The sequence below is a fragment of the Pristiophorus japonicus genome, chromosome 27 (assembly GCF_044704955.1).
Source record: "Pristiophorus japonicus isolate sPriJap1 chromosome 27, sPriJap1.hap1, whole genome shotgun sequence".
Classification (NCBI taxonomy): domain Eukaryota; kingdom Metazoa; phylum Chordata; class Chondrichthyes; family Pristiophoridae; genus Pristiophorus; species Pristiophorus japonicus.
The window spans coordinates 14,086,262-14,109,779 of NC_092003.1; the positions used below are offsets into that span (position 1 = coordinate 14,086,262).

The window sequence follows — 23,518 nt, forward strand, 5'->3', positions numbered from 1 at the left end:
ACATGGGAGTGAGTTACAGGCTGGAACCTAATCGATGGGTTCGGGGTGTTTACATACATACTAACAGATACCCGGGAGTGAGTTACAGACTGCAATCTAATCGTGTCGTTCGGAGAGTTTATACATGGAATAATAGATATCCGGGAGTGAGTTACAGGCTGGAATCTAATCGAGGATTTCGGGGGTTTATATATAGAATAACAGATATTCGGGATTGAGTTACAGGCTGGAATCTAATCGAGAGGTTCGGGGGGTTTATATATAGAATAACAGATACCCGGGAGTGAGTTACAGGCTGGAATCTAATCGAGGGGTTCGGGGGGGTTTATATATAGAATAACAGATACCCGGAATTGAGTTACAGGCTGGAATCTAATCGAGGGTTTCGGGGGGGGTTTATGAATAGAATAACAGATATCTGGGAGTGAGTTACAGGCTGGAATCTAATCGCGGGGTTCGGGAGGTTTTTATATCGAATAACAGATACCAGGGAGTGAGATACAGGCTGGAATCTAATCGAGGGAATCGTTGGGGTTTATATATAGAATAACAGATACCCGGGAGTGAGTTACAGGCTGGAATCTAATTGATCTGTTCAGGAGGGTTTATATCTGGAATAACAGATACCCGGGAGTGAATTACAGGCTGGAATCTAATCGACGGGTTCGGGGGTTTATATATAGAATAACAGATGCCTGGGTGTGAGTTACAAGCTGGAATCTAATCGAGGGGTTTGGGAGGGTTTATATACAGAATAACAGATACCCGGGAGTGAGTTACAGGCTGCAATCTAACCGAGGGGTTTGGGGGTTTATATAGAGAATAACATAGATATCCGGGAGTGAGTTATAGGCTGGAATCTAATCAAGGTGTTCAGGGGGTTTATATATAGAATATCAGTTTCCTGGGAGTGAGTTACAGGCTGGAATCTAATCGAGTGGTTCGGAGGTTTATATATACAATAACTGATACCCGGGAGTGAGTTGCAGGCTAGAATCTAATCGAGTGGTTCGGGGGGTTTATATATAGAATAACAGATACCCGGGAGTGAGTTACAGGCTGGAATCCAATCTTGGTGTTCAGGGGATTTATATACAGAATAACAGATACACGGGAGTGAGTTACAGGCTGGAATCTAATTGAGTGGTTCGGGGGTTTATATATAGAATAACAGATACGCGGGAGTGAGTTACAGGCTGGAAACTAATCGAGGTGTTCAGGGGGGTTAATATTACAGAATAACAGATACACGGGAGTGAGTTACAGACTGGAATCTAATCGAGAGATTGGGGGGGGTTTATATATAGAATAACAGATCTCCGGGAGTGAGTTGCTGGCTGGAATCTAATCGAGGGGTTCGGTGGGGTTTATAATAGAAGAACAGATACCCGGGAGTGAGTTACAAGCTGGAATCTAATCGAGGGGTTCGGGGGGTTTATATATAGAATAACAGATACCCGGGAGTGAATTACAGGCTGGAATCTAATCGAGGGGTTCGTGGGTTTTGATATATAGAATAACAGATACCCGGGAGTGAGTTACAGGCTGGAATCTAATCGAGGGGTTCGGGGGTTTGTATATACAATAACAGATTCCCGGGAATGAGTGACAGGCTGGAATCTAATCGATGGGTTTGGGAGGGTTTATATATAGAATAGCAGATACCCGGGAGTGAGGTACAAGCTGGAATCTAATCGAGTGGTTCAGGAGGATTTTCATATGGAATAACAGATACCCAGGAGTGAGTTACAGGCTGCAATCTAATCGAAGGGTTCGGGGATTTACATATAGAATAACAGATACCCGGGAGTGAGTTACAGGCTGGAATCTAATCGAGGGGTTCGTGGGTTTATATATAGGAGAACAGATACCCGGGAGTGAGTTACAGGCTGGAATCTAATCGAGGGGTTTTGGAGGGATTATATAGAATAACAGATACGCAGGAGTAAGTTACATGCTGCAATCTAATCGAGGGGTTCGGGGGTTTATATATCGAATAACAGATATCCGGGAGTGAGTTATAGGATGGAATCTAATCAAGAGGTTTGGAGTGTTTATATATAGAAAAACAGTTGCATGTGAGTTAGTTACAGGCTGGAATCTAATCTATGAGTTCGGCGGCTTATATTTAGAATAACAGATACCCGGGAGTGAGTTACAGGCTGGAATCTAATCGAGGGGTTCAGGGGGTTTCCATTTAGAATAACATATACCTGGGTGTAAATTACAAGCTGGAATCTAATCGAAGGGTTTGGGAGGGTTTATATACAGAATAACAGATACCCAGGAGTGAGTTACAGGCTGCAATCTAACCGAGGGGTTTGGGGGTTTATATCGAGAATAACAGATATCCGGGAGTGAGTTGCAGGCTAGAATCTAATCGAGTGGTTCGGGGGGTTTATATATAGAATAACAGATACCCGGGAGTGAGTTACAGGCTGGAATCTAATCGAGGGGTTCGGGGGGTTTATATATAAAATAACAGATATCCGGGAGAGAGTTACAGGCTGGAATCTAATCGCGGGGTTCGGGAGGTTTTTATATAGAATAAGAGATATCCGGGAGTGAGTTACAGGCTGGAATCTAATCGACAGGTTCGGGGGTTTATACTTAGAATAACAGATACCCGGGAGTGAGTACAGGCTGGAATCTAATCGAGGGGTTCGGGGAGTTTACAAATTGAATAACATATACCTGGGTGTGAGTTACAGGCTGGAATCTAATTGAGGAGTTTGGGAGGGGTTATATATAGAATAACAGATACCCGGGAGTGAGTTACAGGCTGGAATCTTATCGATGGGTTCGGGGGGTTTATATATAGATAACAGATACCCGGGAGTGAGTTACAGGCTGGAATCTAATCGAGAGGTTCGGTGGTTTATATATAGAATAACAGATACCCGGGAGTGAGTTACAGGCTGGAATCTAATCGAGGAGATCGGGGGATTATATATAAAATAACAGATATCCTGGAGTGAGTTACAGGCTGGAATCTAATCGAGGGGTTCAGGGATTTATCCATAGAATAACAGATATCCGGGTGTGAGTTACAGGCTGGAATCTAATCGAGGGGTTCGGTGGGTTTGTATATAGAATAACAGATACCCGGGAGTGAGTTACAGGCTGGAATCTAATTGAGTGGTTCGGGAGTTTATATATAGAATAACAGATACCCGGGAGTGAGTTACAGGCTGGAATCTATTCAATGTGTTCAGGGGGGTTTATATACAGAATAACAGATACGCGGGAGTGAGTTCCAGGCTGGAATCTAATCGAGAGATTGGGGGGGGTTTATATATAGAAGAACAAATATCCGGGAGTGAGTTGCAGGCTGGAATCTAATCGAGGAGTTCGGCGGGGTTTATATATAGAATAACAGATACCCGGAAGTGAATTACAGGCTGAAATCTAATCGAGGGGTTCGGGGGTTTATGTACAGAATAACAGGTATTCAGGAGTGAGTTGCAGGCTGGAATCTAATCGAGAGGTTCGGAGGGGTTTATATATAGAATAACAGATACCGGGAGTGAGTTACAGGCTGGAATCTAATCGAGGGGTTCGGGGGGGGTTTATATATAGAATAACAGATACCCGGAATTGATTTACAGGCTGGAATTTAATCGATGGTTTCGGGGGGTTTATAAATAGAATAACAGATACCTGGGTGTGAGTTACAAGCTGGAATCTAATCGAGGGGTTTGGGAGGGTTTATAGACAGAATAACAGATACCCAGGAGTGAGTTACAGGCTGCAATCTAATCGAGGGGTTCGGGGGGTTTATATACAGAACAACAGATACCCGGGAGCGAGTTCCAGGCTGGAATCTAATCGAGGGATTCGGGGGTTTATATATAGAATAACAGATACCGGGGAGTGAGTAACAGGCTGGAATCTAATCGCGGGGTTCGGGAGGTTTATATATCGAATAACAGATTCCCGGGAGTGAGTTACAGGCTGGAATCTAATCGAGAGGTTCGGGGGTTTATATATAGAATAACAGATACCCGGGGTGAGTTACAGGCTGGAATCTAATCGAGAGGTTCGGGGGGTTTATATATAGAATAACAGATACCCAGGAGTAAGTTACAGGCTGGAATCTAATTGATTTGTTCGGGGGGGGGTTATATCTGGAATAACAGATACCCGGGAGTGAGTTACAGGCTGGAATCTAATCGAGAGGTTCGGGGGTTTATATATAGAATAACAGATACCCAGGAGTAAGTTACAGGCTGGAATCTAATTGATTTGTTCGGGGGGGGGTTATATCTGGAATAACAGATATCCGGGAGTGAGTTACAGGCTGGAATCTAATCGACGGGTTCGGGGGTTTATATATAGAATAACAGATACCTGGGTGTGAGTTACAGGCTGCAATCTAACCGAGTGTTTTGGGGGTTAATATAGAGAATAACAGATATCCGGGAGTAAGTTATAGGCTGGAATCTAATCAAGATGTTCAGGGGGTTTATAAATGGAATATCAGTTTCCTGGGAGTGAGTTACAGGCTGGAATCTAATCGAGTGGTTCGGTGGGTTATATATAAAATAACAGATATCCGGGAGTGAGTTACAGGCTGGAATCAAATCGACGGGTTCGGGGGTTTATATATAGAATAACAGATACCTGGGTGTGAGTTACAGGCTGCAATCTAACCGAGTGTTTTGGGGGTTAATATAGAGAATAACAGATATCCGGGAGTGAGTTACAGGCTAGAATCTAATCGAGAGGTTCGGCGGGGTTTATATATACAATAACAAATATCTGGGTGTGAGTTTCAGGCTGGAATCTAATCGAGGTGTTCGGGGGTTTAAATATACAATAACAGATACCCGGGAGTGAGTTACAGGCTGGAATCTAATCGAGGGGTTTTGGAGGGTTTATATAGAATAACAGATACCCGAGAGTGAGTTACAAGCTGGAATCTAATCAAGGGGTTTGGGAGGGTTTATATATAGAATAACAGATACCCAGGAGTGAGTTACAGGCTGGAATCTAATCGAGAGGTTCGGGGGGGTTTATATATAGAATAACAGATACCCGGGAGTAAGTTACTGGCTGGAATCTAATTGATTTGTTCGGGGGGGTTTCTCTCTGGAATAACAGATACCCGGGAGTGAGTTACAGGCTGGAATCTCATCGAGGGTTTTTGGGGGTTTTATATATAGAATAACAGATACCCAGGAGTGAGTTACAGGCTGCAATCTAATCGAGGGATTCGGGGTGGTTTATATATCGAACAACAGATTCCCGGGAGTGAGTTACAGGCTGGAATCTAATCGAGAGGTTCGGGGGTTTATATATAGAATAACAGATACCCGGGGTGAGTTACAGGCTGGAATCTAATCGAGAGGTTCGGGGGGTTTATATATAGAATAACAGATACCCAGGAGTAAGTTACAGGCTGGAATCTAATTGATTTGTTCGGGGGGGGGTTATATCTGGAATAACAGATACCCGGGAGTGAGTTACAGGCTGGAATCTAATCGAGAGGTTCGGGGGTTTATATATAGAATAACAGATACCCAGGAGTAAGTTACAGGCTGGAATCTAATTGATTTGTTCGGGGGGGGGTTATATCTGGAATAACAGATATCCGGGAGTGAGTTACAGGCTGGAATCTAATCGACGGGTTCGGGGGTTTATATATAGAATAACAGATACCTGGGTGTGAGTTACAGGCTGCAATCTAACCGAGTGTTTTGGGGGTTAATATAGAGAATAACAGATATCCGGGAGTGAGTTATAGGCTGGAATCTAATCAAGATGTTCAGGGGGTTTATAAATGGAATATCAGTTTCCTGGGAGTGAGTTACAGGCTGGAATCTAATCGAGTGGTTCGGTGGGTTATATATAAAATAACAGATATCCGGGAGTGAGTTACAGGCTGGAATCAAATCGACGGGTTCGGGGGTTTATATATAGAATAACAGATACCTGGGTGTGAGTTACAGGCTGCAATCTAACCGAGTGTTTTGGGGGTTAATATAGAGAATAACAGATATCCGGGAGTGAGTTACAGGCTAGAATCTAATCGAGAGGTTCGGCGGGGTTTATATATACAATAACAAATATCTGGGTGTGAGTTTCAGGCTGGAATCTAATCGAGGTGTTCGGGGGTTTAAATATACAATAACAGATACCCGGGAGTGAGTTACAGGCTGGAATCTAATCGAGGGGTTTTGGAGGGTTTATATAGAATAACAGATACCCGAGAGTGAGTTACAAGCTGGAATCTAATCAAGGGGTTTGGGAGGGTTTATATATAGAATAACAGATACCCAGGAGTGAGTTACAGGCTGGAATCTAATCGAGAGGTTCGGGGGGGTTTATATATAGAATAACAGATACCCGGGAGTAAGTTACTGGCTGGAATCTAATTGATTTGTTCGGGGGGGTTTCTCTCTGGAATAACAGATACCCGGGAGTGAGTTACAGGCTGGAATCTCATCGAGGGTTTTTGGGGGTTTTATATATAGAATAACAGATACCCAGGAGTGAGTTACAGGCTGCAATCTAATCGAGGGATTCGGGGTGGTTTATATATCGAATAACAGATTCCCGGGAGTGAGTTAGAGGCTGGAATCTAATCGAGAGGTTCGGGGGTTTATATATAGAATAACAGATACCCGGGAGTAAGTTACAGGTTGGAATCTAATTGATTAGTTCGGGGGGGTTTATATCTGGAATAACAGATACCCGGGAGTGAGTTACATGCTGGAATCTAATCGACGGGTTCGGGGGTTTATATATAGAATAACAGATACCTGGGTGTGAGTTACAAGCTGGAATCTAATCGAGGGGTTTGGGAGGGTTTATATACAGAATAACAGAAACCCGGGAGTGAGTTACAGGCTGGAATCTAATCGAGGGGTTCGGGGGGTTTACATATAGAATAACATATACCTGGGTGTGAGTTACAAGCTGGAATCTAATCGAGGGGTTTGGGAGGGTTTATATACAGAATAACAGATACCCAAGAGTGAGTTACAGGCTGCAATCTAATCGAGGGGTTTGGGGGTTTATATTTTGAATAACAGATACCCGGGAGTGAGTTATAGGCTGGAATCTAATCAAGGTGTTCAGGGGGTTTATATATAGAATATCAGTTTCCTGGGTGTGAGTTACAGGCTGGAATCTAACCGAGGTATTCGGGCGGGTTTATATATAGAATAACAGATACCCGGGATTGAGTTACAGGCTGGAATCTAATTGAGTGGTTCGGGGGGTTTATATACAGAACAACAGATACCCGGGAGTGAGTTACAGGCTGGAATCTAATCGAGGGGTTCGGGGGTTTATATATAGAATAACAGATACCCGGGAGTGAGTTACAAGCTGGAATCTAATCGATGGGTTCGGGAGGGTTTATATATAGAATAACAGATACCCGAAATTGAGTTACAGGCTGGAATCTAATCGAGGGTTTCGGGGGGGTTTATAAATAGAATAACAGATATCCGGGAGTGAGTTACAAGCTGGAATCTAATCGCGGGGTTCGGGAGGTTTTTATATCGAATAACAGATACCCGGGAGTGAGATACAGGCTGGAATCTTATCGAGGGATTCGTTGGGGTTTATATATAGAATAACAGATACCCGGGAGTGAGTTACAGGCTGAAATCTAATCGAGGGATTCGGGGGGTGTTTATATATCGAATAACAGATTCCCGGGAGTGAGTTACAGGCTGGAATCTAATCGAGAGGTTCGGGGGTTTATATATAGAATAACAGATACCCGGGAGTAAGTTACAGGCTGGAATCTAATTGATTTGTTCGGGGGGGTTTATATCTGGAATAACAGATACCCGGGAGTGAGTTACAGGCTGGAATCTAATCGACGGGTTTGGGGGTTTATATATAGAATAACAGATACCTGGGTGTGAGTTACAGGCTGGAATCTAATCGAGGGGTTTGGGAGGGTTTGCATACAGAATAACAGAAACCCAGGAGTGAGTTACAGGCTGCAATCTAACCGAGGGTTTATATAGAGAATAACAGATATCTGGGAGTGAGTTATAGGCTGGAATCTAATCAAGGTGTTCAGGGGGTTTATATATAGAATATCAGTTACCTGGGAGTGAGTTACAGGCTGGAATCTAATCGAGGGGTTCGGAGGTTTATATCTACAATACTGATACCCGGGAGTGAGTTGCAGGCTAGAATCTAATCGAGTGGTTCGGTGGGTTATATATAAAATAACAGATATCCGGGATTGAGTTACAGGCTTGAATCTAATCGAGGGATTCGGGGGGTTATATATAAAATAACAGATATCCGGCAGTGAGTTACAGGCTGGAATCTAATCGAGAGGTTCGGCGGGGTTTATATATACAATAACAAATATCTGGGAGTGAGTTTCAGGCTGGAATCTAATCGAGGGGTTCGGGATTTAAATATACAATAACAGATACCCGGGAGTGAGTTACAGGCTGGAATCTAATCGAGGGGTTTTGGAGGGTTTATCTCGAATAACAGATACCCGAGAGTGAGTTACAAGCTGGAATCTAATCGAGGGGTTTGGGAGGGTTTATATATAGAATAACAGATACCCAGGAGTGAGTTACAGGCTGCAATCTAATCGAGGGATTCGGGGTGGTTTATATATCGAATAACAGATTCCCGGGAGTGAGTTAGAGGCTGGAATCTAATCGAGAGGTTCGGGGGTTTATATATAGAATAACAGATACCCGGGAGTAAGTTACAGGCTGGAATCTAATTGATTTGTTCGGGGGGGTTTATATATAGAATAACAGATACCCGGGAGTGAGTTACAGGCTGGAATCTAATCGACGGGTTCGGGGGTTTATATATAGAATAACAGATACCTGGGTGTGAGTTACAGGCTGCAATCTAACCGAGGGGTTTGGGGGGTTTACATATAGAATAACATATACCTGGGTGTGAGTTACAAGCTGGAATCTAATCGAGGGGTTTTGGGAGGGTTTATATACAGAATAACAGATACCCGGTAGTGAGTTACAGGCTGCAATCTAATCGAGGGGTTTGGGGGTTTATATTTTGAATAACAGATACCCGGGAATGAGTTATAGGCTGGAATCTAATCAAGGTGTTCAGGGGGTTTATATATAGAATATCAGTTTCCTGGATGTGAGTTACAGGCTGGAATCTAATCGAGGTATTCGGGCGGGTTTATATATAGAATAACAGATACCCGGGATTGAGTTGCAGGCTGGAATCTAATTGAGTGGTTCGGGGGGTTTATATACAGAACAACAGATACCCGGGAGTGAGTTACAGGCTGGACTCTAATCGAGGGGTTCGGGGGTTTTATATATAGAATAACAGATACCCGGGAGTGAGTTACAGGCTGGAATCTAATCGATGGGTTTGGGAGGGTTTATATATAGAATAACAGATACCCGAAATTGAGTTAAAGGCTGGAATCTAATCGAGGGTTTCGGTGGGGTTTATAAATAGAATAACAGATATCCGTGAGTGAGTTACAAGCTGGAATCTAATCGCGGGGTTCGGGAGGTTTTTATATCGAATAACAGATACCCGGGAGTGAGATACAGGCTGGAATCTAATCGAGGGATTCGTTGGGGTTTATATATAGAATAACAGATTCCCGGGAGTGAGTTACAGGCTGGAATCTAATCGAGAGGTTCGGGGGTTTATATATAGAATAACAGATACACGGGAGTGAGTTACAGGCTGGAATCTAATCGACGGGTTCGGGGGTTTATATATAGAATAACAGATACCTGGGTGTGAGTTACAAGCTGAAATCTAATCGAGGGGTTTGGGAGGGTTTATATACAGAATAACAGAAACCCAGGAGTGAGTTACAGGCTGCAATCTAACCGAGTGTTTTGGGGGTTAATATCGAGAATAACAGATATCCGGGAGTGAGTTATAGGCTGGAATCTAATCAAGGTGTTCAGGGGGTTTATATATAGAATATCAGTTACCTGGGAGTGAGTTACAGGCGGGAATCTAATCGAGGGGTTCGGAGGTTTATATCTACAATAACTGATACCCGGGAGTGAGTTGCAGGCTAGAATCTAATCGAGTGGTTCGGTGGGTTATATATAAAAGAACAGATACCCGGGAGTGAGTTACAGGCTTGAATCTAATCGAGGGATTCGGGGGGTTATATATAAAATCACAGATATCCGGGAGTGAGTTACAGGCTGGAATCTAATCGAGAGGTTCGGCGGGGTTTATATATACAATAACAAATATCTGGGTGCGAGTTTCAGGCTGGAATCTAATCGAGGGGTTCGGGGGTTTAAATATACAATAACAGATACCAGGGAGTGAGTTACAGGCTGGAATCTAATCGAGGGGTTTTGGAGGGTTTATATAGAATAACAGATACCCGAGAGTGAGTTACAAGCTGGAATCTAATCGAGGGGTTTGGGAGGGTTTATGTATAGAATAACAGATACCCAGGAGTGAGTTACAGGCTGCAATCTAATCGAGGGATTCGAAGGGGCTTATATATCGAATAACAGATTCCCGGGAGTGAGTTAGAGGCTGGAATCTAATCGAGAGGTTCGGGGGTTTATATATAGAATAACAGATACCCGGGGGTAAGTTACAGGCTGGAATCTAATTGATTTGTTCGGGGGGGTTTATATCTGGAATAACAGATACCCGGGAGTGAGTTACAGGCTGGAATCTAATCGACGGGTTCGGGGGGTTTATATATAGAATAACAGATACCTGGGTGTGAGTTACAAGCTGGAATCTAATCGAGGGGTTTGGGAGGGTTTTTATATAGAATAACAGATACCCAGGAGTGAGTTACAGGCTGCAATCTAATCGAGGGATTCGGGGGGGTTTAAATATAGAATAACAGATATCCGGGAGTGAGTTATAGGCTGGAATCTAATAAAGGGTTTCGGGGGGTTTATATGTAGAATAACAGTTACATGGGAGTGAGTTACAGGCTGGAATCTAATCGATGGGTTCGGCGGTTTATATTTAGAATAACAGATACCCGGGAGTGAGTTACAGGCTGGAATCTAATCGAGGGGTTCGGGGGTTTATATATAGAATAACAGATACCCGGGAGTGAGTTACGGGCTGGAATCTAATCGAGGGGTTCGGGGGTTTATATATCGAATAACAGATATTCGGGAGTTAGTTACGGGCTGGAATCTAATCGAGAGGTTCGGTGGGGTTTATATATAGAATAACAGATATTCGGGAGTGAGTTACAGGCTGGAATCTAATCGAGGGGTTCGGGGGGTGTTTATATATCGAATAACAGATACCCGGGAGTGAGTTACAGGCTGGAATCTAATCGAGAGGTTCGGGGGGGTTTATATTTAGAATAACAGATACCCGGGAGTGAGTTACAGGCTGGAATCTAATCGAGGGGTTCGGGGGTATATATCTAGAATAACAGATATCCGGGAGTGAGTTACAGGCTGGAATCTAATCGACGGGTTCGGGGGTTTATATATAGAATAACAGATATCCGGGTGTGAGTTATCGGCTGGAATCTAATCAAGGTGTTCAGGGAGTTTATATATAGAATATCAGTTACCTGGGAGTGAGTTACAGGCTGGAATCTGATCGAGGAGTTCGGGGGGTTTATATGTAGATTAACAGATACCCGGGAGTGAGTTACAGGCTGGAATCTAATTGAGTGGTTCGGGGGTTTATATATAGAATAACAGATACCCGGGAGTGAGTTACAGGCTGGAATCTAATCGAGAGATTGGGCGTGGTTTATATATAGAATAATAGATATCCGTGAGTGAGTTACAGGCTGGAATCTAATCGAGGGGTTCGGGGGGGTTTAAAAAAGAATAACAGATACCCGGGAGTGAGTTACAGGCTGGAATCTAATCGAGGGGTTCGGGGGTGTTTATATATAGAATAACAGATATCCGGGAGTGAGTTACAGGCTGGAATCTTATCGAGGGGTTCGGGTGGTTTACATATAGAATAACATATACCTGGGTGTGAGTTCCAAGGTGGAATCTAATCGAGGGGTTTGGGAGGGTTTATATAAAGAATAACAGATACCCGGGAGTGAGTTACAGGCTGGAATCTTATCGAGTGGTTCGGGTGGTTTACATATAGAATAACATATACCTGGGTGTGAGTTCCAAGGTGGAATCTAACCGAGTGGTTTGGGGGTTTATATATAGAATAACAGATACTCGGGAGTGAGTTGCAGGTGTTTGAGGCGGTACAGACTGTAGTCGGGTCGGTTAGGTATTGATGCTGTGTTTCTGTGTTTTCCAGCCTTCCAGCCCGACCCCTCCCAAGCCCCCGGTGATCGATGAGTGGTCGTCTGCCGTCAAACCGAAAATGGACCCCGAACTAATTAACAAGCACATCCACAAAATGGTGGAGGTAAGTCAGCCCTCGGGCATCGAGCGGTTTCTGCTCAGGCCCACCACGTCTCACTCCCAATAATACTTGAGGCAGAGTGACTGCGAGGGTCGGTGGCTTAACGCTGAGGGAGCAGGACGGTGAGCGGGGGAATGGAGTGTGGAGCAAGTACAAGAGGTTCGGAGGTCATGGACAGGGTACAGAAGAGATTGACCAGAATTGTTCCAGGGATGAGGGACTTCAGTTATGCGGAGAGACTGGAGAAGCTGGGGTTGTTCTCCTTGGAGCAGAGAAGGTTAAGAGGAAATCTGATAGAGGTGTTCCAAAATCATGAGATGTCTGGACGGAGTAGATCGAGAGTAACTGTTCCCATTGGCGGAAACTGGAGTGTGACCTGAAGGAAGATATCGATGAACTGGTCTGGTGGGCAGAACAGTGTGAGGGAATGCATTTGGGGAGGGCTAACAAGGCAAGGGAATGCACATTAAATGGTAGGACACTGAGAAGTGTAGAGGAACAGAGGGACCTCGGAGTGCAGGTCCACAGATCCCTGAAGGTAGCAGGCCAGGTGGATAAGGTGGTTCAGCAGGCACACGGAATACTTGCCTTTATTAGCCGAGGCATGGAATACAAGAGCAGGCAGGGTGGGGTTATGCTTGAACTGTATACAACACTGTTTAGGCCACAGCTGGAGTACTGCGTGCAGTTCTGGTCACCACATTACAGGAGAGATGTGAGTGCACTCTCACCGCATTTAAAAAGTACTTGGATGTGCACTTGTAACCTACAGGGCTACGGACCAAGAGCGGGAAAGTGGGATTAGGCCGGGTGGCTCTTGGTCGGCCGGTGCGGACACGATGGGCCGAAATGGCCTCCTTCCGTGCTGTAAATTTCTGTGATTCTGTGAAGTGTTGGTAACCAGATGGCCTTCTCTGATGTTTCTCTCTCTCTCTCTCTCTCTCTCTCTCTCTCTCTCTTTGCCGATGTCTGTGTGTTCCAGTCTGTCTTTAAGAACTTTGATGTGGATCAGGATGGCTATATCTCACAGAAAGAGTTCGGCATCATCTCCTCCAATTTCCCCTACCTGGACAGGTTCAGCGTCTTGGACGAGAACAAGTGAGTGTCGAATACCTGTGCTCGCCAAGACTGGTGGGAACATCCCTGGCTCCCGAGGCCAAAACTCAGGGACCATCAATAGAAGACAGTCACTAATAAATCCAATGGGGAATTCAGGAGAAACTTCCTCATCTTCTCCGGCAGCCCCCTCGGAGTCGAGGATGACTTGCTTCCACACTAACATGAGTCCTCAGGTGACTGAAGAGTCCAATGCGGGACCCACAGTCTCTGTCACAGGTGGGGCAGACGGTGGTTGGAGGGACGGGTGGGTGGGGGGGCTTGGGTTGCCGTGCGCTCCTTCCGCTGTTTGTACTTCGCTTCCGCGTGCTCCCGGCGGAGAGACTCGAGGTGTTCGGCGTCTTCCCGGATGCTCTTCCTCCACTTATAGCGGTCTTGGGCCGGGGATATCCAGGCGTCAGTGGAGGGATGTTACATTTTTTCAAGGAGGCTTTGAGGGTGTCCTTGTAACGTTTCCTCTGCCCTCCTGGGGCTCGCTTGCCGTGTAGGAGCTCCGAGCAGAGCGCTTGTTTTGGGAGTCTAGCATCAGGCATGCGGACAATGTGGCCCGCCCATTGGAGCTGATCGAGCGTGGTCAGTTGCTGGGGGTGTTGGCCTGAGAGAGAACGCTGACGTTGGTGCGTCTATCCTCCCAGAAGATTTGCAGGATTCTCACCCGGAGAGGGGTGAGAATGTGGAACTCGCTACCACAGGGAGTGGTTGAGGCGAATAGTATCGATGCATTTAAGGAGGGAGCCGGATAAACACATGAGGGAGAAAGGAATAGAAGGATACTCCATAAAACTCCCGGCTTGTCGTAAAAACTCATCTGGTTCACTGATGTCCTTTAGGGAGGGAAATCTGCCGCCCTTACCCGGTCTGGCCGATAGGTGACTCGAAACCCACAGCAATGTGGTTGATTCTTAACTGCCCTCTGACATGGCCCAGCGAGACAGTTGAACCAAACTTGCTACAAAGAAGTATCACCACACGGACTGCAGCGGTTCAAGAAGGTGGCTCACAACCACCTTCTCAAGGGGCAATTAGGGATGGGCAATAAATGCCAGCCTTGCCAGCGACGCCCACATCCCAGGAATCAGTGAAAAAAGAGAAGGTTGAGGGGGTGACCTGATAGAGGTCTTTAAGATTATGAAAGGGGTTCGATAGGGTAGACGTAGAGAAGATGTTTCCACTTGTGGGGAGACCAGAACTAGGGGCCATCAATATCAGACAGTCACTGATAAATCCAATGGGGAATTCAGGAGAAACCTCTTTACCCAGAGAGCGGTGAGAAGGTGTAGCTCGCTACCACAGGGAGAGGTTGAGGCGAATAGTAGCGATGCATTTAAGGGGAAGCTGGATAAACATGTGAGGGAGAAAGGGATTAGAGGTTATGTCGATGGGGTGAGATGAAGTGGGGTGGAGGAGCCCCTCGTGTGGAGCATAAACGTCTGTGCCCATCAGGACTGAGGGGCCGTCTGGTCTCGGGAGTGAGGAGGTTTGGAGGGGGGGGGGGTACGCAGGGGGGCTCGAAATCCCCCAGCAAGGGGCCTGGCTGATCATCCCTCCCACCCATCCCCACTGAACCCCCAACGAGATCAAAACGGACAGGACTAGGAGCCCCATTGCCACCCTGTCCGAGATCAGATACTCAGGTGGAGGGGGGGGGGTGTCAAACCTGCGGCCCCCGCTCAGAGACCATCCTGCTTCGGTTGGGGGAGTACCCCAAACATTGCAATGAGGCAATTGACATTTGCAAGATCAGGAAGAGCAAGGACATCTCCATCCAGGTAAAGCCATTTTTTTTTGCATTCATTCAGTGGATGTGGGCGTCGCTGGCAAGGCCCGGCATTTATTGCCCATCCCTAATTGCCCCTTGAGAAGGTGGTGGTGAGCCGCCTTCTTGAACCGCTGCAGTCCGTGTGGTGAAGGTGATCCCACAGTGCTGTTAGGGAGGGAGTTCCAGGATTGTGACCCAGCGACGATGAAGGAACGGCCAATATATTTCCAAGTCGGGATGGTGTGTGACTGGGAGGGGAACGTGGAGGTGGTGGTGTTCCCATGCTCCTGCTGCCCTTGTCCTTCTAGGGGGTAGAGGTCGCGGGTTTGGGAGGTGCTGCCGAAGGAGCCTTGGCGAGTTGCTGCAGTGCGTCTTGTAGACGGTGCACACTGCAGCCAGGGGGCGCCGGTGGTGGAGGGAGAGAATTCACATCTCCCTTCCAGATGCGACTGAGGGAGATAGCGGGCGAGGAGTTTAACCAATTCACTCAAAGGGGCAATGGAACTGAGGAATAAATTGCTCCGGGGAAGGAGACTGAGTCTCAAAATTCAGACTGATAGATATTTGTTGAAAAGAAAGACTTGCATTAATATAGTGCCTTTCACAACGTTTGAAAGCGCTTTACAGCCAATGAAGTATTTTGGGAGTGTAGTCACTGTTGTAATGTAAGAAACATACGGAAGGGTATTACGGGTTGCGGAACCAAGATGGGCAGATGGAATTAAGATACAGATCAGCCATGATCTGATTGAATGGCGGAACAGGCTCGAGGGGCTGAATGGCCTCCTCCTGTTCCTGTGACGGGGCGGGTTTGATGGCAGGAATGTGCTCCTCGTGTCTCTATCCTCTAACCATCTACTGTCGCTCTCTTCCAGCGATGGACAGATCAGCAGAAATGAGATGATAACTTACTTCATGCAAGCGAACTCCCTGCTCAACTGCAAGATGGGATTCATTCACAACTTCTTCGAGACCACCTACCTGAAGCCCACCTTCTGTGAGCACTGCAAGAACTTTGTACGTATAGCACACGGCTTTGGTCTCCGTATCTGAGGAAGGACATACTTTCCTCGGGGGGGGGGGGGCGGTGCAGCAAAGGTTCGCGAGATTGCTCCCTGAGTCGAGAGGGTTGTCTTCCATAAGAACATAAGAAATGGGAGCAGGAGTACACCATACGGCCCCTCGAGCCTGCTCCGCCATTCAATACGATCATGGCTGATGCGATCACGGACTCAGCTCCACTTCCCTGCCCGCTCCACATAACCCCTTATCGGTCCTCCAAGGGTGGTTCTTTACAAATCCCTCCATGGCCCTCACCCCTCCCTATCTCTGTAATCTCCTCCAGCCCCACAAGCCCCCGAGATCTCTGCGCTCCTCCAAATCTGGCCTTTTGAGCATCCCTGATTATAAACGCTCCACCATCGGCGGCCGTGCCTTCTGTTGTCTGGGTTCCAAGCTCTGGAACTCCCTCCCTCAACCTCTCCACCTCTCTTTCCTTCTTCAACGCTCCTTAAAACCTACCTCTTTGACCAAGCTTTTGGTCACCTGCGCTAATTTCTACTTATGTGTCAAATTTATTTGCTTTGTCTCCTGTGAAAGCGCCTTGGGGCGTTTTACTGTGTTAAAGGAGCTATATCAATGCAAGTTGTTGTTGTTGAAAGATTGAGTCTTCATTCATAAGGTACAGGTTGAACCTCCATATCCAGAATCCAAGGGACCGGGCCTGTTCCGGATTAGGGATTATTTCCGGACGAGGGGTGGTCACGTTAAATTGGATGGTACAGGTACTGAGCGAGGGGATATCGGGGCTGGCTGGCTTGGGGCTGGGAGTGCGGCAGAGAGATCGGTGGGTGGGGGGGGTGGGGCGGGGTGGATCGCGGGGTCAGGCCAGCGATTGCGGGAGTCGGCAGCGAGGAAGGATTTGTTCGTGTCGGAGTTCTGCGCACGCGCCACCCGGTGGCCGGGATTGGTTCAGGCCGAGGGGTGGTTCTGGATTAAGGGAGTTCTGGAGAAGGTAGGTTCAACGTGTAGTGGCAAAGCACATCAAACGTCAATAGCGCCGTCGAATATCCAGGCCAAAGCTTCCGGTGTAACAGCGAGGATATCGTAGGCTGCCTGCGAATTCCCTCTGAGGCCAGTTCTGAGGCGCTCGATGGTTGTCCACTGTTTGCGAGGGAGCTTTGATTCTTCAGGTTGTTCCGTGGGCTCCGCTGTACGGAATCCATTTCTATTCTCTCTGAAGCTGAGAAGAATGAGAGGTGATCTGGAGATTTATAAGGGTATTGTCGGGACTGGAGAATTTTAGCGATGAGGGAAAGATTGGATAGGCTGGGGTTGGTTTCTTTGGAACAGAGGAGGTTGAGGGGAGACCTGATTGAGGTGTATAAAATGATGAGGGGCCTGGATAGAGTGGATAGGACGGACCTGTTTCCCTTGGCAGAGGGGTCAACTGGGGGCATAGATTTAAAGTAATTGGGGGGAGGTTTAGAGGGGATTTGAGGGGAAATGTCTTCACCCAGAGGGCGGTGGGGGTCTGGGGCGGAACTCACGGCCTGAAAGGGTGGTAGAGGCAGAAACCCTCACCACGTTTAAAAAGTACTTGGGTGTGCACTTGTGACCTACAGGGCTACGGACCGAGAGCTGGGAAGTGGGATTAGGCCGGGTAGCTCTTGGTCGGCCGGCGCGGGACACGATGGACCGAAATGGCCTCCTTCCGTGCCGTAAATTTCTATGATTCTGTGATCTTATTGAAACATACAAGATTCTGAGGGGGCTTGACAGGGTAGATGTAGGGAGGGTGTTTCCCCCCGGGCTGGGGAGTCTAGAACCAGGGGTCACACAGTCTCAGGATAAGGGGTCAGCCATTTGGGACTGCGATGAGGAGGAATTTCTTCATTCGGAGGGTGGTGAATCTTTGGAATTTTTGGAGGGCTGTGGAGGCTCAGTCATTGAGTATATTCAAGGCTGAGATCGATAGATTTTTGGATATTAAGGGAATCGAGGGATATGGGGATCGGGCGGGAAAGTGGAGTTGAGGTCGAAGATCAGCCGTGATCTCATTGAATGACGGAGCAGGCTCGAGGGGCCGAGTGGCTAACTGATGCTCCTAATTCTTATGTTGTTTTGTTCACAACCACCTTTCCCAGCCCGGGTTAGGCACTGCCCACAGAGGCCCAATTGGCATGATCGAAAGGGCCCTGCCCATATTTTAACTGAATGGCGGAGTAGGCGAGTGCAGCTTTCGGGGGGTGGCGGGGGGGGGGGGAGCTCAGAACCCAACCGGGACGTCATCATGGCAGCGATTGGGGCCTTCCCATTTAGGCCTCAGTCGCTGAACGGTTGTTGAGCACATGGCCTGAGGTCAGGACTGGCAGGACTTGAGCCGACGCTGAAAGGTTGAGTTCCTGAGTGAAAGTTGGGAGGCCGTTCTAGCCAATGAGTGATGGGGAAAGGGGGTGGGGGAGACAACCAATAGCCCACAAGGTATCCGCCCGCCACTCTCCCAAGGTGGTTGTCTAATTGTCTGAGTCCCGCTCACCCATCACCCCCTGTGCTCGTTGACCTACATTGGCTCCCGGTTAAGCAAACGTCTCGATTTCAAAATTCTCATCCTTGATTACAAATCCCTCCATGGCCCTCGCCCCCCCCTCCCTATCTCTGTAATCTCCTCCAGCCCCACAACTCCTCCCCGCCCAGGAGACCCGAGATCGCCGCGCTCCTCCAATTATACCCTCTTGAGCATCCCCCGATTTCCATCGATCCATCATTGGTGGCCGTTCCTTCAGCTGCCTGGGCCCCAAGCTCTGGAACTCCCTCCCTAAACCTCTTCTTTAAGACGCTCCTTAAAACCTACCTCTCTGACCGAGCTTTTGGTCACCTGTCCCTAATATCTCTCTATGTGGCCGGGTGTTACATTTTGTCTAATAATCGCTCCTGTGAAGTGCCTTGGGACATTTTACTGCATTAAAGGCGCTATATAAATGCCCAACCTGGATTTAAATGGACCCCTATTCACATTGGTCGGAAGCTGTGGGGACTGAACACCGTGTCAAACAGGATTGCCTCTGATTTCCACGCTCGCTGTTCCGTGATGGTTTCCTTTGCTTTCCTCCCACAGATCTGGGGCCTGTACAAACAAGGCTACAAGTGCAAAGGTAAGAGTGTGGGTCGACATGTGGGGGGGGGGGGGGGGGGCAGGGGTCCCGGGGAGGAGGGGGGGGCGGGAGGTTCCAGCATCAGGAGACCAAAACGTAGGAACAGGAGGAGGCCATTCAGCCCCTCGAGCCTGCTCCGCCATTCGATGAGATCGTGGCTGATCTGTGACCTAACTCCATCTCCCCGCCTTTGGCCCATGTCCCTACATCCCTTTGGCTATCATACAAACATACAAACATAGAAAATAGATGCAGGAGTAGGCCATTCGGCCCTTCGAGCCTGCACCATCATTCAATATGATCATGGCTGATCATGCAACTTCCATACGCCTTGATCCCTTTAGCTTAAGGGCCACATCTAACTCCATTTTGAATATATCTAACGAACTGGCCTCAACAACTTTCTGTGGTAGAGAATTCCACAGGTTCACAATTCTCTGAGTGAAGAAGTTTCTCCTCATCTCGATCCTAAATGGCTTACCCCTTATCCTTAGATTGTGACCCCTGATTCTGGACTTCCCCAACATCGGGAACATTCTTCCTGCACCTAATCTGTCCAGTCCCGTCAGAATGTTACATGTTTCTATGAGATCCCCTCTCATTCTTCTAAATTCCAGTGAATATAAGCCTAGCCGATCCAGTCTTTCTTCATATGTCAGTGCAGCCATCCCAGGAATCAGTCTGGTGAACCTTCGCTGCACTCCCTCAATAGCAAGAATGTCCTTCCTCAGATTAGGAGAACAAAACTGAACACAATATTCCAGGTGAGGCCTCACCAAGGCCCTGTACAACTGCAGTAAGACCTCCCTGCTCCTATACTCAAATCCCCTCGCTATGAAGGCCAACATGCAGTGTGAGCTGCGAGGAGGATGCTGTGAGGCTGCAGAGCGACTTGGATAGGTTAGGTGAGTGGGCAAATGCATGGCAGATGAAGTATAATGTGGATAAATGTGAGGTTATCCACTTTGGTGGTAAAAACAGAGAGACAGACTATTATCTGAATGGTGACAGATTAGGAAAAGGGGAGGTGCAAAGAGACCTGGGTGTCATGGTACATCAGTCATTGAAGGTTGGCATGCAGGTGCAGCAGGCGGTTAAGAAAGCAAATGGCATGTTGGCCTTCATAGCAAGGGGATTTGAGTACAGGAGCAGGGAGGTGTTGCTACAGTTGTACAGGGCATTGGTGAGGCCACACCTGGAGTATTGTGTACAGTTTTGGTCTCCTAACCTGAGGAAGGACATTCTTGCTATTGAGGGAGTGCAGCGAAGGTTCACCAGACTGATTCCCGGGATGGCAGGACTGACCTATCAAGAAAGACTGGATCAACTGGGCTTGAATTCACTGGAGTTCAGAAGAATGAGAGGGGACCTCATAGAAACATATAAAATTCTGACGGGGTTAGACAGGTTAGATGCAGGAAGAATGTTCCCAATGTTGGGGAAGTCCAGAACCAGGGGTCACAGTCTAAGGATAAGGGGTAAGCCATTTAGGACCGAGATGCGGAGGAACTTCTTCACCCAGAGAGTGGTGAACCTGTGGAATTCTCTACCACAGAAAGTTGTTGAGGCCAATTCACTAAATATATTCAAAAAGGAGTTAGATGAGGTCCTTACTGCTAGGGGGATCAAGGGGTATGGCGAGAAAGCAGGAATGGGGTACTGAAGTTGAATGTTCAGCCATGAACTCATTGAATGGCGGTGCAGGCTAGAAGGGCCGAATGGCCTACTCCTGCACCTATTTTCTATGTTTCTATGTTTCTATGCCATTTGCCTTCTTCACCGCCTGCTGTACCTGCATGTCAACTTTCAATGAGTGATGTACCATGACACCCAGGTCTCGTTGCACCTCCCCTTTTCCTAATCTGTCACCATTCAGATAATATTCTGCCTTCCTGTTTTTGCCACCAAAGTGGATAACCTCACATTTATCCACATTATACTACATTTGCCATGCATTTGCCCGCTCACCTAACCTGTCCAAGTCACTCTGCAGCCTCTTAGCATCCTCCTCACAGCTCACACTGCCACCCAGTCATCTGCAAACTTGGAGATATTACATTCAATTCCTTTGTCTAAATCATTAATGTATATTGTAAATAGCTGGGGTCCCAGCATTGAACCTTGCGGTACCCCACTAGTCACTGCCTGCCATTCTCAAAAGGACCCGTTTATTCCTACTCTTTGCTTCCTGTCTGCCAACCAGTTCTCAATCCACGTCAATACATTACCCCCAATACCATGTGCTTTAATTTTGCACACTAATCTCTTGTGCAGGATCTTGTCAAATGCCTTTTGAAAGCCCAAATACACCACATCCACTGGTTACATCCTCAAAAAATTCTAGATTTGTCAAGCATGATTTCCCTTTCATAAATCCACACTGACTTGGATCGATCCTGTCACTGCTTTCCAAACACGCTGCTATTACATCTTTAATAATTGATTCCAACATTTTCCCCACTACCGAAGTCAGGCTAACCGGTCTATAATTCCTTGTTTTCTCTCTCCCTCCTTTTTTAAAAAGTGGGGTTACATTAGTTACCCTCCAATCCATAGGAACTGATCCAGAATCTGTAGAATGTTGGAAAATGACCACCAATGCATCCACTATTTCTAGGGCCACTTCCTTAAGTACTCTGGGATGCAGACTATCAGGCCCTGGGGATTTATCAGCCTTCAATCCCATCAATTTCCCTAACACAATTTCCTGACTAATAAGGATTTCCCTCAGTTCCTCCTTCTCGCTAGACCCTCGGTTCCCTAGTAATTCCGAAATGTTATTTGTGTCTTCCCTAGTGAAGACAGAACCAAAGTATTTGTTCAATTGGTCTGCCATTTCTTTGTTCCCCATTATAAATTCACCTGATTCTGACTGCAAGGGACCTACATATGTCTTCACTAATCTTTTTCTCTTCACATATCTATAGAAGCTTTTGCAGTCAGTTTTTATGTTCCCGGCAAGCTTCCTCTCGTACTCTATTTTCCTCCTCCTAATTAGACCCTTTGTTCTCCTCTGCTAAATTCTAAATGTCTCCCAGTCCTCAGGTTTGCTGCTTTTTCTGGCCAATTTGTATGCCTCTTCCTTGGTTTTAACACTATCTCTAATTTCCTTTGTTAGCCACGGTTGAGCCACCTTCCCCGTTTTATTTTTACTCCAGACAAAGATGTACAATTGTTGTAATTCATCCATATGATCTTTAAATGTCTGCCATTGCCTATCCACCGTCAACCCTTTAAGTATCATTTGCCAGTCTATTCTAGCCAATTCATGCCTCCGACTTACAATTAACAATTGAGCCAGCATCGATTGCCGTTTGCGGAAGAGAGTTCCAAACCTCTCCCACCCTGTGTGTGTAGAAATGTTTCCCAACTTCACTCCTGAAAGGTCTGGCTCTAATCTTTAGATTGTGCCCCTCGGCCTCGACTCCCCAACCAGAGGCAATAGTTTCTGTCTATCTACCCTCTCTGTTACCCTCAATATCCTGAAAACTTCCATCAGATCGCTCCTTAACGTCTAAATTTCAGGGAACACAGCCATAGTTTGTGTAATCTCTCCTCCAGGGAGGGGCTGGGGAGGGAGAGAGAGAGATAGTGGGGAGAGAGGGAGGGGGAGAGAGAGATAGAGGGAGGGAGAGGAAGGAGGGGAGAGAGAGGGGAGGGAGAGAGAGGAATGAGAGAGGGAGTGGGAGAGAAGGGGTGAGGGGATGTTGGGGGCGGAGGGAGGGCTCCAATCCCTGTGGGTTGCCTCATTCTGTGGACTGGGAGAACCCAGCATCAAACCCTGACCTCCCAGCCCGTGACCCCGTGACCCCTGAGCTTGGGGCCAAACACGGGACTGGGGATGAAGTCGGGGAGGTTGGTGTGTGAGAGTCGCTGTGTCTGGGCCCAGGCTCCCCTCCCTGTGCCTCACCATCTCCCGCTATGTTCCCTCTGCAGCCTGTGGGATCAGCTGCCACAAGCAGTGCAAGAGCCTGCTGGTGATGGAGTGTCGCAAACGCACCAAGAGCATCAGCCTCGAGAGCCCCACTCCCACCCTCCGCAGGTCCTTCAGCTTCCCCGTAACGCACTCCGCTCCCGACTCCGGTAAGGCAGGTGAGGTGATCCGCGATCGGCACTGGGGCACCTGGGGAGGGGGAGGTATTTCTCACACACACAC

The 23,518-nt window shown here is 47.3% G+C and overlaps 1 protein-coding gene across 3 annotated transcripts in view; it reads left to right on the forward strand.

The window, feature by feature from the left end:
* LOC139239314 (RAS guanyl-releasing protein 2-like) overlaps positions 1 to 23,518 on the forward strand; it is a 160,427-nt gene that overhangs the window by 130,210 nt on the left and 6,699 nt on the right. For 2 of the 3 annotated variants that reach the window (XM_070867983.1, XM_070867984.1), the window contains exons 11-15: positions 12,226 to 12,336; positions 13,316 to 13,431; positions 16,084 to 16,225; positions 19,326 to 19,362; positions 23,299 to 23,454. In XM_070867983.1, the coding sequence (XP_070724084.1) occupies positions 12,226 to 12,336; positions 13,316 to 13,431; positions 16,084 to 16,225; positions 19,326 to 19,362; positions 23,299 to 23,454 (562 nt within the window). The remainder of the gene's footprint in view (positions 1 to 12,225; positions 12,337 to 13,315; positions 13,432 to 16,083; positions 16,226 to 19,325; positions 19,363 to 23,298; positions 23,455 to 23,518) is intronic. The other variant, XM_070867986.1, reaches the window with a different exon arrangement.